Source organism: Oncorhynchus nerka, linkage group LG21 (genome assembly GCF_034236695.1).
Source record: "Oncorhynchus nerka isolate Pitt River linkage group LG21, Oner_Uvic_2.0, whole genome shotgun sequence".
Taxonomy (NCBI): domain Eukaryota; kingdom Metazoa; phylum Chordata; class Actinopteri; order Salmoniformes; family Salmonidae; genus Oncorhynchus; species Oncorhynchus nerka.
In genome coordinates, this window is record NC_088416.1 from 27,028,774 (window position 1) to 27,041,785 (window position 13,012).

General features: G+C 44.6%; 1 protein-coding gene across 1 annotated transcript; it reads left to right on the forward strand.

Annotated features, from left to right (window-relative positions):
- Positions 1 to 5,503: 5,503 nt before the first annotated feature.
- On the forward strand, positions 5,504 to 9,247 carry LOC115103627 (forkhead box protein J1-B-like). Its single transcript, XM_029624471.2, has 3 exons — positions 5,504 to 5,734; positions 5,857 to 6,441; positions 7,609 to 9,247. Exons 2-3 carry the CDS (start codon positions 5,869 to 5,871, stop codon positions 8,446 to 8,448), a joined length of 1,413 nt encoding a protein of 470 aa, XP_029480331.1. The 5' UTR covers positions 5,504 to 5,734; positions 5,857 to 5,868; the 3' UTR covers positions 8,449 to 9,247.
- The last annotated feature ends 3,765 nt before the right edge of the window (positions 9,248 to 13,012 follow it).

The window sequence follows — 13,012 nt, forward strand, 5'->3', positions numbered from 1 at the left end:
CCATCACACCTCCTCCATGCTTCATGGTGGGAACCACACATGCGGAGATCATGCGTCCACCTACTCCGCGATCTGACAAAGACTTGACGGTTGGAACCAAAAATCGCAAATTTCGACTCATGAGACCAAAGGACAGATTTCCACCAGTCTAATGTCCATGGCTCGTGTTTCTTGGTCCAAGAAAGTCTCTTCTTCTTATTGGTGTGCTTTAGTTGAGGCTTCTTTGCACTTTGCAGCAATTAAACCACGAAGGCCTGATTCACGCAGTCTCCTCTGAACAGTTGATGTTGAGATGTGTCTGTTACTTGAACTCTGTGAAGCAGCAGGTAGCCTAGTGGTTAGAATGTTGGGCCAGTAACTGAAACGTTGATGGATTGAATCCCTGAGCTTACAAGGTAAAAATCTGTTGCTCTCCCCCTGAACAAGGAAGTTAACCCACTGTTCCCCTGTAGGTTGTCATTGTAAATAAGAATTTGTTATTTACTGACTTGCCTAGTTAAATTTAAAAAGCATTTATTTGGGCTGCAATTTCTAAGGCTGGTAACTCTAATGAACTTATCCTCTGCAGCAGTGGTAACTCTGGGTCTTCCATTTCTGTGGCGGTCTTCATGAGAGCCAGTTTCATCATAGCGCTTGATGGTTTTTGCGGCTGCACTTGAAGAAACTTTGAAAGTTCTTGACATTTTCTGCATGGACTGGCTTTCATGTCTTAGAGTAATGATGGACTGTCGTTTCTCTTTGCTTATTTTAGCTGTTCTTGCCTTAATATGGACTTGGTCTTTTACCAAATAGGGCTATATTCTATATACCAACCCTACCTTGTCACAACACAACTGATTAGCTCAAACGCATTAAAAAGGAAAGAAATTCCACAAATGAACTTTTAAGAAGGCACACTTGTTAATTGAAATGCATTCCAGGTGACTACCTGTCACACCCTGACCTTAGTATTCTTTGTTTTCTTAATTTTTTGGGTTAGGTCAGGGTGTGACGAGGGTGATATATATGTTTTGTCCTGTCTAGGGTTTTTGTATGTATATGGAGTTGTTTCTAGTCTAGGTGTTTTTATGTCTATGGTTGCCTAGATTGGTTCTCAATCAGAGGCAGCTGTTTATCGTTGTCTCTGATTGGGGACCATATTTAGGTAGCCATATTCCTTGGGTATTTTGTGGGTTATTGTCTATGTATTAGTTGCCTGTGTCAGCGCCAGTGTTTATAGTGTCACGGTTGTGTTGTTAGTTTAAGTGTTCTTCCTTTAATAAGAGGAATGTCACGCTGCGCCTTGGTCTCTTCGTTACAACGAACGTGACACTACCTCATGAAGCTGGTTGAGAGAATACCAAGCATGTGCAAAGCTGTCATCAAGGCAAAGGGTGGCTACTTTGAAGAATCTCGAATATAAAATATATTTTCATTTGTTCAAAACTTTTTGGGTTGCTACATGATTCCATATGTGTTATTTCTTAGTTTTGATATCTTCACTATTATTCTACAATGTAGAAACTAGTAAAAATAAAGAAAAACCCATGAATAAGTAGGTGTGTCCAAACTTTTGACTGGTACTGTATATACAAAAGTATCTGAACAACCCTTCAAATTAGTGGATTTGGCTATTTCAGCCATACTCCTTGCTGACAGGTGTATAAAATCGAGCACACAGCCATGCAATCTCTATACAAAACATTGGCAATAGAATGGCCATACTGATGAGCTCAGTGACTTTCAACGTGGCACCGTCATAAGATTCCATCTTTCCAACAAGTCAGTTAGTCAAATTTCTGCCCTGCTAGAGCTGCCCCGGTCAACTGTAGGTGCTGTTATTGTGAAGTGGAAATATCTAGGAGCAACAATGGCTCAGCAGCGAAGTGGTAGGCCACACAAGCTCACAGAACGGGAATGCCAAATGCTGAAGCGTGTAGCTCGTAAAAATCGTCTGTCCAAGGTTGCAACACTCACTACCGAGTTCCAAACGGCCTCTGGAAGCAACATCAGCACAAGAACTGTTCGTCCCGAGCAGCCGCACACAAGCCTAAGATCATCATGCGCAATGCCAAGCATTGGCTGGAGTGGTGTAAAGCTCGTCACCATTGGACTCTGGAGCAGTGGAAACGCGTTCTCTGGAGTGATGAATCACTCTTCATCATCTGGTAGTCTGACACATGAATCTGGGTTTGGCGGATGCAAGGAGAATGCTACCTGCCCCAATGCATAGTGCCAACTGTAAAGTTTGGTGGAAGAGGAATAATGGTCTAGGGCTGTTTTCATGGTTTGGGCTAGGCCACTTAGTTCCAGTGAAGGTAAATATTAATGATACCGCATACAATGATATTCTAGACAATTCTGTGCTTCCAACTTTGAGGCAACAGCTTGACCCTATTCCCTCCTCTCTTCTCCAGACCATTTCCGGAGACCTTCTCCCTTACCTCACCTCGCTCATCAACTCATCCCTGACCGCTGGCTACGCCCCTTCTGTCTTCAAGAGAGCGAGAGTTGCACCCCTTCTGAAAAAACCTACACTCGATCCCTCCGATGTCAACAACTACAGACCAGTATCCCTTCTTTCTTTTCTCTCCAAAACTCTTGAACGTGCCGTCCTTGGCCAGCTCTCCCGCTATCTCTCTCAGAATGACCTTCTTGATCCAAATCAGTCAGGTTTCAAGACTAGTCATTCAACTGAGACTGCTCTTCTCTGTATCACGGAGGCCCTCCGCACTGCTAAAGCTAACTCTCTCTCCTCTGCTCTCATCCTTCTAGACCTATCGGCTGCCTTCGATACTGTGAACCATCAGATCCTCCTCTCCACCCTCTCCGAGTTGGGCATCTCCGGCGCGGCCCACGCTTGGATTGCGTCCTACCTGACAGGTCGCTCCTACCAGGTGGCGTGGCGAGAATCTGTCTCCACACCACGTGCTCTCACCACTGGTGTCCCCCAGGGCTCTGTTCTAGGCCCTCTCCTATTCTCGCTATACACCAAGTCACTTGGCTCTGTCATAACCTCACATGGTCTCTCCTATCATTGCTATGCAGACGACACACAATTAATCTTCTCCTTTCCCCCTTCTGATGACCAGGTGGCGAATCGCATCTCTGCATGTCTGGCAGACATATCAGTGTGGATGACGGATCACCACCTCAAGCTGAACCTCGGCAAGACGGAGCTGCTCTTCCTCCCGGGGAAGGACTGCCCATTCCATGATCTCGCCATCACGGTTGACAACTCCATTGTGTCCTCCTCCCAGAGCGCTAAGAACCTTGGCGTGATCCTGGACAACACCCTGTCTTTCTCAACTAACATCAAGGCGGTGGCCCGTTCTTGTAGGTTTATGCTCTACAACATCCGCAGGGTATGACCCTGCCTCACACAGGAAGCAGCGCAGGTCCTAATCCAGGCACTTGTCATCTCCCGTCTGGATTACTGCAACTCGCTGTTGGCTGGGCTCCCTGCCTGTGCCATTAAACCCCTACAACTCATCCAGAACGCCGCAGCCCGTCTGGTGTTCAACCTTCCCAAGTTCTCTCACGTCACCCCGCTCCTCCGCTCTCTCCACTGGCTTCCAGTTGAAGCTCGCATCCGCTACAAGACCATGGTGCTTGCCTACGGAGCTGTGAGGGGAACGGCACCTCAGTACCTCCAGGCTCTGATCAGGCCCTACACCCAAACAAGGGCACTGCGTTCATCCACCTCTGGCCTGCTCGCCTCCCTACCACTGAGGAAGTACAGTTCCCGCGCAGCCCAGTCAAAACTGTTCGCTGCTCTGGCCCCCCAATGGTGGAACAAACTCCCTCACGACGCCAGGACAGCGGAGTCAATCACCACCTTCCGGAGACACCTGAAACCCCACCTCTTTCAGGAATACCTAGGATAGGATAAAGTAATCCTTCTCACCCCCCCCTTAAAAGATTTAGATGCACTATTGTAAAGTGGCTGTTCCACTGGATGTCTTAAGGTGAACGCACCAATTTGTAAGTCGCTTTGGATAAGAGCGTCTGCTAAATGACTTAAATGTAATGTAAATGTAACAGTTTGCGGAATGCCCTTTTCTGTTCCACAAAGCGAGGTTGATACAGAAATAGTTTGTTGAGATCGGTGTGGAAGAACATGACTGACCTGCACAGAGCCCTGACTAAAAACCCATTGAACACCTTTGGGATGAATTGGAACACCTACTGCAAACCAGGCCTAATCTCCTAATATCAGTGTCCGACCTCACTAATGCTCTTGTGGCTGAATGGAATGAAGTCCCGGCAGCAATGTTCCAACATCTAGTGGAAAGCCTTCCCAGAAGAGTGAAGGCTGTTATATCAGCAAAGGGTGACCAACTCCATAGCAATGCCCATGATTTTGGAATGAGATGTTTGACGAGCAGGTGTTCACATACTTTTGGTCATGTAGTGTATGTGTGACTAAAACCATATAGAGACAGTGTAGAAACGATAATGGACCTACAGTACCTTCATACAGTTTCTTGACTGTGTCCAACTCGTTAATAATCATCGAAATTAAAGATAGACAGTCAGGGAGTATATACAATTTTAAAAATGATGGAGAGAGAACTATTCTAGGCCAATTTCTGATGGCGAGGAAATATAATACATTTTAGTGCGTCCTCCGGACATCGTCGAAGACCGAGTGCGCGAATGCGATCTGCGGGGCAAAATGAGTTTGACACCCTGAGTTAGAAAGACAGAGTTTGTGAGCCTGTGTCCCAGACTCCCAGGACCAGAGAAAGAGTAACTGTGATGGAGTTTTCTACAATGATCATATTAATTTTAACGGAATCATAGATTCCCTGTCAGCTGGGTATACCTACTGATTAAAAAACGGATACAGCAAATTCGAGAACCTAACATCGACAATAACCAGTAGATGTCGCTAATACATCATGTCAAAGCCAGAATTACCCAATTTCATCCCAGAGCCAGTATGTTCGCAGTTTCAACTTCACACATTGTCATTAACTGTAACATGTATGTATTCAATGTCTATAAAACGAGGAAATAATCAAAAGTCAATTCAAATATCGACCATGTGTAGCTAAAGTCACATCACTGTTGTAAAAAAATGTAACTCCAAAGGTGGCTGTTTTACAATTAACTAAGGATGTATTCATTATCTACAATTATTCAGGATATATTTTAAATATTAGGTATCATTAACTGTCCAATAGCCTACAGAAGACCCTTAGTAACAAAACTGCACTTCAGTTTTTAAATCAAAACTCATTCTTCTTACAATTCATGAATGCACAACGTATTCATGACAGTCAGAAGCCACTTTGTTTCTGATTAATTAGATAAAAAATAATACATAGAATATTCTGTGTAATTACATTCGGTTTGTTTTCGCTGATTTAACACCTTTTCCCTGTATATGCACGCATACAGCGAGCGGTAGAAACAAAGGCGAAACCTGAAAACCACGGAGCCAATCAGCGACCTGCTATTTGTTTAGGGCTATTAAAACTCAAGGCGGTCTTTTCTGTCTTTCCCTCAGTATGTTCTGATCTGCCCATCGCCGTTGTGGGATTATTATCACATATCGACAGGATCTGAACGAATGTGGAAACATAAAGGCTGCTTTTGCAAATGAAGTTTTGGCTTTACATGTTTAGATAGCAGTTTCTCTCCAAGCCATCTGTACAGACATCGCAATAACGTGTAAGAGGTTTGGGTACCATATGAGAACAGTGGAGCTGATCATTCAAGCTGTACTGCGGAGTACACCAAGACCAAGGTAAATGTACTGCTTTTGCAAATACTTCTTTATGAATGAATGGCCACTGTTCTTTTATTTTTATGAGATTATAATGCAGTTGAGTGAGATCACACCAATATTTTGTGGGAATTTATTAACAGGGACACTTTACAATGCCAGTACTACCAAGTCTGGAGATTGCCACCAGATTCAAGGAGAAATGGATGAAGCTTCACCCAGAAGACCAAGACAATGAGAATGGTTCAGTGCACCTGGATGACAGTCTCACTAGCCTCCAATGGCTCCAGGACTTCACCATAGTCAGTGTGAGTCTAGAAAGCCTACCGGGCTCCACTTGCCAGCCGTACCACCTGCCTCAGCCCAGCCGCCTGCACCCTCAGGACTCAGACTCCCCTTCCAGTCCACCTGCTGGGGACACTGCAGCCTCCGGCATGCCTCAGAGTGCAGGCAGCCCCATCACCTCCAGTGCCTCAGCCAACAGGACTAGTTACTACTCACTTCAACCGACAGTGACCAACAACCACCACCAGATCACTGTGCCAGCCAAGTCCTTGGAGGAGGTAGACTTCAAGACCAACCACGAGGTGAAGCCTCCCTACTCCTACGCCACACTGATCTGCAGAGCCATGCAGGCAGGCAAGAAGAACAAGATCACACTGTCTGCTATCTATAACTGGATCACAGAGAACTTCTGCTACTACAGACACGCTGAGACCAGCTGGCAGGTTAGTGACTCAGTCTGCCTTCTACATTATTGATCAAACCTGAGAGAGGTACACAACACTGGGGGGAGAGAGACGGGTGGGCGATTGCAAATCAAATCATCAAATCAAATTGTATTTGTCACATACACATGGTTAGCAGATGTTAATGCGAGTGTAGCGAAATGCTTGTGCTTCTAGTTCCGACAATGCAGTGATAACCAACAAGTAATCTAACTAACAATTCCAAAACTACTGTCTTGTACACAGTGTAAGGGGATAAGGAATATGTACATAAGGATATATGAATGAGTGATGGTACAGAGCAGCATACAGTAGATGGTATCGAGTACAGTATATACATATGAGATGAGTATGTAGACAAAGTAAACAAAGTGGCATAGTTAAAGTGGCTAGTGACATAAGAATGCAGTCGATGATCTAGAGTACAGTATATACATATGCATATGAGATGAATAATGTAGGGTAAGTAACATTATATAAGGTAGCATTGTTTAAAGTGGCTAGTGATATATTTACATCATTTCCCATCAATTCCCATTATTAAAGTGGCTGGAGTTGGGTCAGTGTCAATGACAGTGTGTTGGCAGCAGCCACTCAATGTTAGTGGTGGCTGTTTAACAGTCTGATGGCCTTGAGATAGAAGCTTGCAACTAATCCCTCAGAGATACAGTATTTATTTTGATGTTGTATGGAAAATATGTTCTAAGCCTATCATGATTATATATGTTTATCATTGATGTAATCGTGGGTTATTTAATGTTTGAATTTTTTTTTTTTTGGGGGGGGGGGGGATAAGTAGAAGGTGCTCAACCAACGTGAGTAGAGGTGCAACCTAAAAATGGGTAGACGTCATTGGACAAAAAAAGACGCAACGCTCGCTCACCATTCAAAAATTGGTAGTTTTATTAGACAAGTTAAATGATTGATTTTTTAAAATTTTCTTGGAATCTCTGTGATGGGGACTATATGATTCAGGAGTATAATGAACTTAAATTGTTATTACCTTGTCCTGACGATGCACATTTGACATGTTTATAACCAATGATTTATATATACATCATTAGTTATAACATTATGACGATCCAGCAACAAATGACAGAGAATCTTTAATGAGACTGCTGTCTGTTAGCTCATCTTTTCATGAACTACATTCTATTCTCTCCTCAGAACTCTATCCGTCATAACCTGTCACTCAACAAGTGCTTCATGAAGGTTCCCAGGCAGAAGAATGAACCAGGAAAAGGGGGATTCTGGCAGATTGACCCTCAGTACGCGGACATGTTTGTCAATGGAGTCTTCAAGCGCAAGCGGATGTCAGCCATCCATTTCAACACCCAGAGGCACAGCAAAACCCAAGGATCATCCCGTAACCGGAAAACCCAGGAGTACCACCAGCATTTCCCCCAGGCCCACTACACAGTGTCCCACAGAGGAGCAGGTGCTGGGAACAGACGCAAACTTGGTGGCACAAAGTGGGAGACAGTCCATAAGTCACCACTGTTGACACCGGATCTCATGGAACCAGAGGCACTGAAGGGTGAACTAGACTGGGCCATGGTGTTTGACGATGTTCTGAATGGGAGCAGCAATAACTTTCAGGATCTAGACATGAACTTAGCTCTGAACTCCCTGGGCTGTAAGGTGGAGCTCTCCCAGCAGGATCAAGGCCGGGCCTGGCACCTGGGGAGGTGGTGCAGCGGAGGGGCTGACCGGGACCACCAGCAGGCCTGCAGGTACATGGAGGTGACCACCATGGGCTGCTACAGCATGGAGGAGATCCAGCAGCACCTCAACCTGACTGGACTGCAGCAGCCGCTCCCTTTGGCGGTCCACCCGCAGCACTTTGAGGAGCCGACACTGTTCCCTGATGAGCAGCAGAGGCACCCCTGGGAGGAGCTGAAAGAGGAGGTGCAGGCAGTGCCTATCACCCTGGACCATAGTCTCAGCTTCTGTGAAGGCTTCTTCACTGAGATGCAGCCATGGGTGACAGCAGAGTCTTATATGTGACACCCTCACCCAGCACCAGCCCCAATACTGAACAAGCAGTCCAGCAGGAGGCCAGAGGACCTATAGACTACTGTTTTGCTACATTATCATTATGGATTTATTCGGGGGAAACATCTGAGTCACATTTACTGTGTTTTTTAATGTGCATTTTCTATTTGCTTTGTGATTGTTTGCATCTATGAAACAAACATGCTGTTTTTATTGTAGTATTGAATGTCTGTTATAGAACAAAACAAATCTATCCTAATTAGCAACCACTTTGTTTTATTCCAAAAAATCTTTACACTACTTGTCAAAAGTTTTAGAACACCTACTCATTCAAGGGTTTTTCTTTATTTTTTACTATTTTCTACATTTTAGAATAATAGTGAAGACATCAAAACTATGAAATAACACATATGGAATCATGTAGTAACCAAAAAAGTGTTAAACAAATCAAAATATATTTTATATTCTTCAAATAGCCACCTTTTGCCTTGATGACAGATTTGCACACTCTTGGCATTCTTTCAACCAGCTTCATGTGGTAGTCACCTGAAATGCATTTCAATTAACAGGTGTGCCTTCGTAAAAGTTCATTTGTGGAATTTCTTTCCTTCTTAATGCATTTGAGCCAATCAGTTGTGTTGTGACAAGGTAGGGGTGGTATACAGAAGATTGCCCTATTTGGTAAAAGATCAAGTCCATATTATGGCAAGAACAGCTCAAATAAGCAAAGAGAAACGACAGTCCATCATTAATTTAAGACATGAAGATCAGTCAATCTGGAAAATGTCAAGAACTTTGAAAGTTTCTTCAAGTGCAGTCGCAAAAACCATCAAGCGCTATGATGAAACTGGCTCGCATGAAGACCGCCACAGGAATGGAAAGCCCAGAGTTACCTCTGCTGCAGAGGACAAGTTCATTACAGTTACCAGCCTCAGAAATTGCAGCCCAGATAAATGCTTCACTGAGTTCAAGTAACAGACACATCTCAAAATCAACTGTTCAGAGGAGACATGCACAAATTGCTGCAAAGAAACCACTACTAAAGTACACCAATAAGAAGAAGAGACTTGCTTCGGCCAAGAAACATGAGCAATGGACATTAGACCGGTGGCAATTTGATATTTTACACACATATGAAGGATAAGAAATCATTTCTCATGAAAAAAACAAATGTGAAAAATGTGTGTATATAGTGTTTTGGAACTCTTCACATATTAATATAATATAATTTCATAATCAGTATTTTGTGGGCAATCAGATCAGACATAATGCAAGAGAGAGTTGTGTCATGACAGTTTGCTGGCTGTCTAGCAGGCTACATTATACTCTGAAAGTCTTCAACTGTAAAACTTTATGATGATTTTTTATATTCTTTCCATTAGTAGATATTGTAAAAAGGCTCAGGATGACCTAACATTAGTATAGCCATGGTTGTAAGGGTATGTTATGTAAAGGATGTTTTATGTATGATTCAAGTAATACAGTTAAAATATGAAAACACTGAATCACTTTTTCTGCATAGATGGTCATCTCTTTGGCAGTAAGTTTATCTAAACGTACATGTGATGAATGGGGTGATGAATTATTGAATTATTAATTAAAAGGCTGTAAATAATGCATTAATTAAATAAATACAGTGGACTTAAAAAATACATTATTTCATGATGTAGTTTATATGATCTTCCTAAGGATAGGAAAAAGATGGAACAGAGTAAATAGGTGTTAACTTGTGGAATAGACACTGGCTGGAATAGGTTTTAACCAATCAGCATTCAGGATTAGGCCCACCCGTTGTATAAATCTCATTATAAACTGTGTGGTTCGAGCCCTGAATGCTGATTGGCTGACAGCGCTAGTATATCAGACCGTATACCACAGGTAGGACCAAAAACATTTTTTTTACTGCTCTAATTATGTTGTTAACCAGTTTATAATAGCAATAAGGCACCTCGGGGATTTGTGGTATATGGCCAGTGTTAAGGGCTGTGTCCAGGCACTCTGCGATACGTTGTGCCTAAGAACAGACCTTTTTTTCTTCTTTTTTTAACCTTTATTTTACTAGGCAAGTCAGTTAAGAACAAATTCTTATTTTCAATGACGGCCTAGGAACAGTGGGTTAACTGCCTTTTCAGGGGCAGAACGACAGATTTGTACCTTGTCAGCTCGGGGATTCGAACTTGTAACCTTTCGGTTACTAGTCCAACGCTTTAACCACTAGGCTACCCTGCCCCCTTAGCCGTGGTATATTGGTCATATACCACACACCCTCGTGCCTTATTGCTTAACTATACTGGATGATCTATTGTTAATGTATGTAGACAGACAAATATTATTCTACTCTACCAGGAATGAACTGTCCTATCTCTATCCCCTACCTACACCCTCTCACCATACACCACTGAACCTTCGTCTCATGAGGACCAGCCTGCCTAAGCCCAGGTCACTCATTTCATTCTGAAATGGATGGTACAAAACAAAGCACTTCACCCAGCAGGGCAGAAGAACACACTTCCATCTCTGCAAGATGAAACGTTTCTTTCAGTTCCCTCAAGGAGTTTTTTTCCAAACAAATCCAAATTCCATTTCCAGAGGAGGATCCATTAGCGATAGAGCGTGATGAGGTATTGTAGCAGTGCCCATTCAATTCCACTCATGGTGGAGAAGTTATTCCAGGATCAAAATAATCATTTGGTGGTGTGTGTGTGTGTGTGTGTGTGTGTGTGTGTGTGTGTGTGTGTGTGTGTGTGTGTGTGTGTGTGTGTGTGTGTGTGTGTGTGTGTGTGTGTGTGTGTGTGTGTGTGTGTGTGTGTGTGTGTGTGTGTGTGTGTGTGTGTGTGTGTGTGTGTGTGTGTGTGTGTGTGTGTGTGTGTGTGTGTGTGTGTGTGTGTGTGTGTGTGTGTGTGTGTGTGTGTGTGTGTGTGTGTGTGTGTGTGTGTGTGTGTGACCCGTTCTGAACACTTCCCTCCTTCTCTTGCCCCATGTTATAATGAAGATAACCTCTTTCTCTTTCACAACAGAAAAAAGTAGATATTTCCCTCAGGCATGTCTGAGCTTGTCGAAGCTTCTTAAAATGGCCAGACCCACTGGACTAATAACCATGGTGCAACTTGGTCTGTCTGTGTAAGTCTAATGTTTTTGTAATCGTCACCCTGAACATGAGCAGCCCAGAGGCAGGTGTTAAGGAAGAGTTAGGTCAGGTGGAGGTGGTGGAGCAGGTCTGGGCATGCAGGGGCCATTGTGTTATTATGCAGTTCTGAGTAAACATAAACCAGTTGGATGTGTAGGTAGGTTGGGTCATCCTGAGGTCCATGGCCAATCTGCACATCACTTCAACTCAAACTGAACCACACCACAGCTTGTGGACCTTACGACAGTTTACGTTCTAGACAATCTAATGGAAGGTACAGCTGGGTGGTGAGCTCAAATCTAACATTCCCCCCTGGACAAACGTTTTGTCTGGTGTCGAAGCCAACTCTCCTGAGCTGCCCTGATAGACTTATCTCCCTGCAGGCTGAACCATGGGGCTCTATTCAAACAAGGAACTGTGGCACACTGTCGGCCCAACATGCAGATCTGTCAGGGTGAACAAGCAGGGCAGTCAATTCACCCTGACCCTGTCTGCTTTATGTCCTCCTGGTACTGCTGATTACAGGAGCTGACTGCTGGGGGGGCACAGGACAGCCAAGGAGGAGCTGACTGCTGGGGGGCACAGGACAGCCAAGGAGGAGCTGACTGCTGGGGGGCACAGGACAGCCAAGGAGGAGCTGACTGCTGGGGGGCACAGGACAGCCAAGGAGGAGCTGACTGCTGGGGGGCACAGGACAGCCAAGGAGGAGCTGACTTCTGGGGAGCACAGGACAGCCAAGGAGGAGCTGACTGCTGGGGAACACAGGACAGCCAAGGAGGAGCTGACTGCTGGGGGGCACAGGACAGCCAAGGAGGAGCTGACTGCTGGGAGGGCACAGGACAGCCAAGGAGGAGCTGACTGCTGGGGGGGGCACAGGACAGCCAAGGAGGAGCTGACTGCTGGGGGGCACAGGACAGCCAAGGAGGAGCTGACTGCTGGGGGGCACAGGACAGCCAAGGAGGAGCTGACTGCTGGGGGGCACAGGACAGCCAAGGAGGAGCTGAAACAAAGGGTGAACTGATACTGATGGGTTCACTCATGTACACAATACATGAACCAATCAAATCATGTTGGTTTTTATGAGTCTTTCCAGTGATATACAGTAGAAAGCACAACACAGAGTGGGGACTGCCTGAAAGCTCTATGGGTTTGTTATGTGTATGTTTCTTTTACGTCTGTACAAGCAGTCCCGACCTGACATACCTATTATTAAACAAGTGGTCCCCAATCCCCGGAGTCCATTCACTCTGAGAATGATTGCTTCTCATTGTTCCCTGCATCTTCATCCAAACCAAGTGGACGTCTTTGTGTGGTGGAGAGACGTCTGGGGATCCATCTCCTTCAGATGTGTGTGAAACCAGAGCAGAGAAGGGGATGAGGAGCTGCATCTGACTGTATAGTGCCTTGCATTAGTCAAGTAAACCTCTGTCCTAATGCACAGCTCTGCTG

Coding starts and splice junctions, on each gene's coding strand:
- LOC115103627 (XM_029624471.2), top strand. CDS start 5,869: ATGCCAGTACTACCAAGTCTGGAGATTGCCACCAGATTCAAGGAGAAA. Junction 6,442..7,608: donor ACGCTGAGACCAGCTGGCAG/GTTAGTGACTCA, acceptor TTCTCTCCTCAG/AACTCTATCCGTCATAACCT.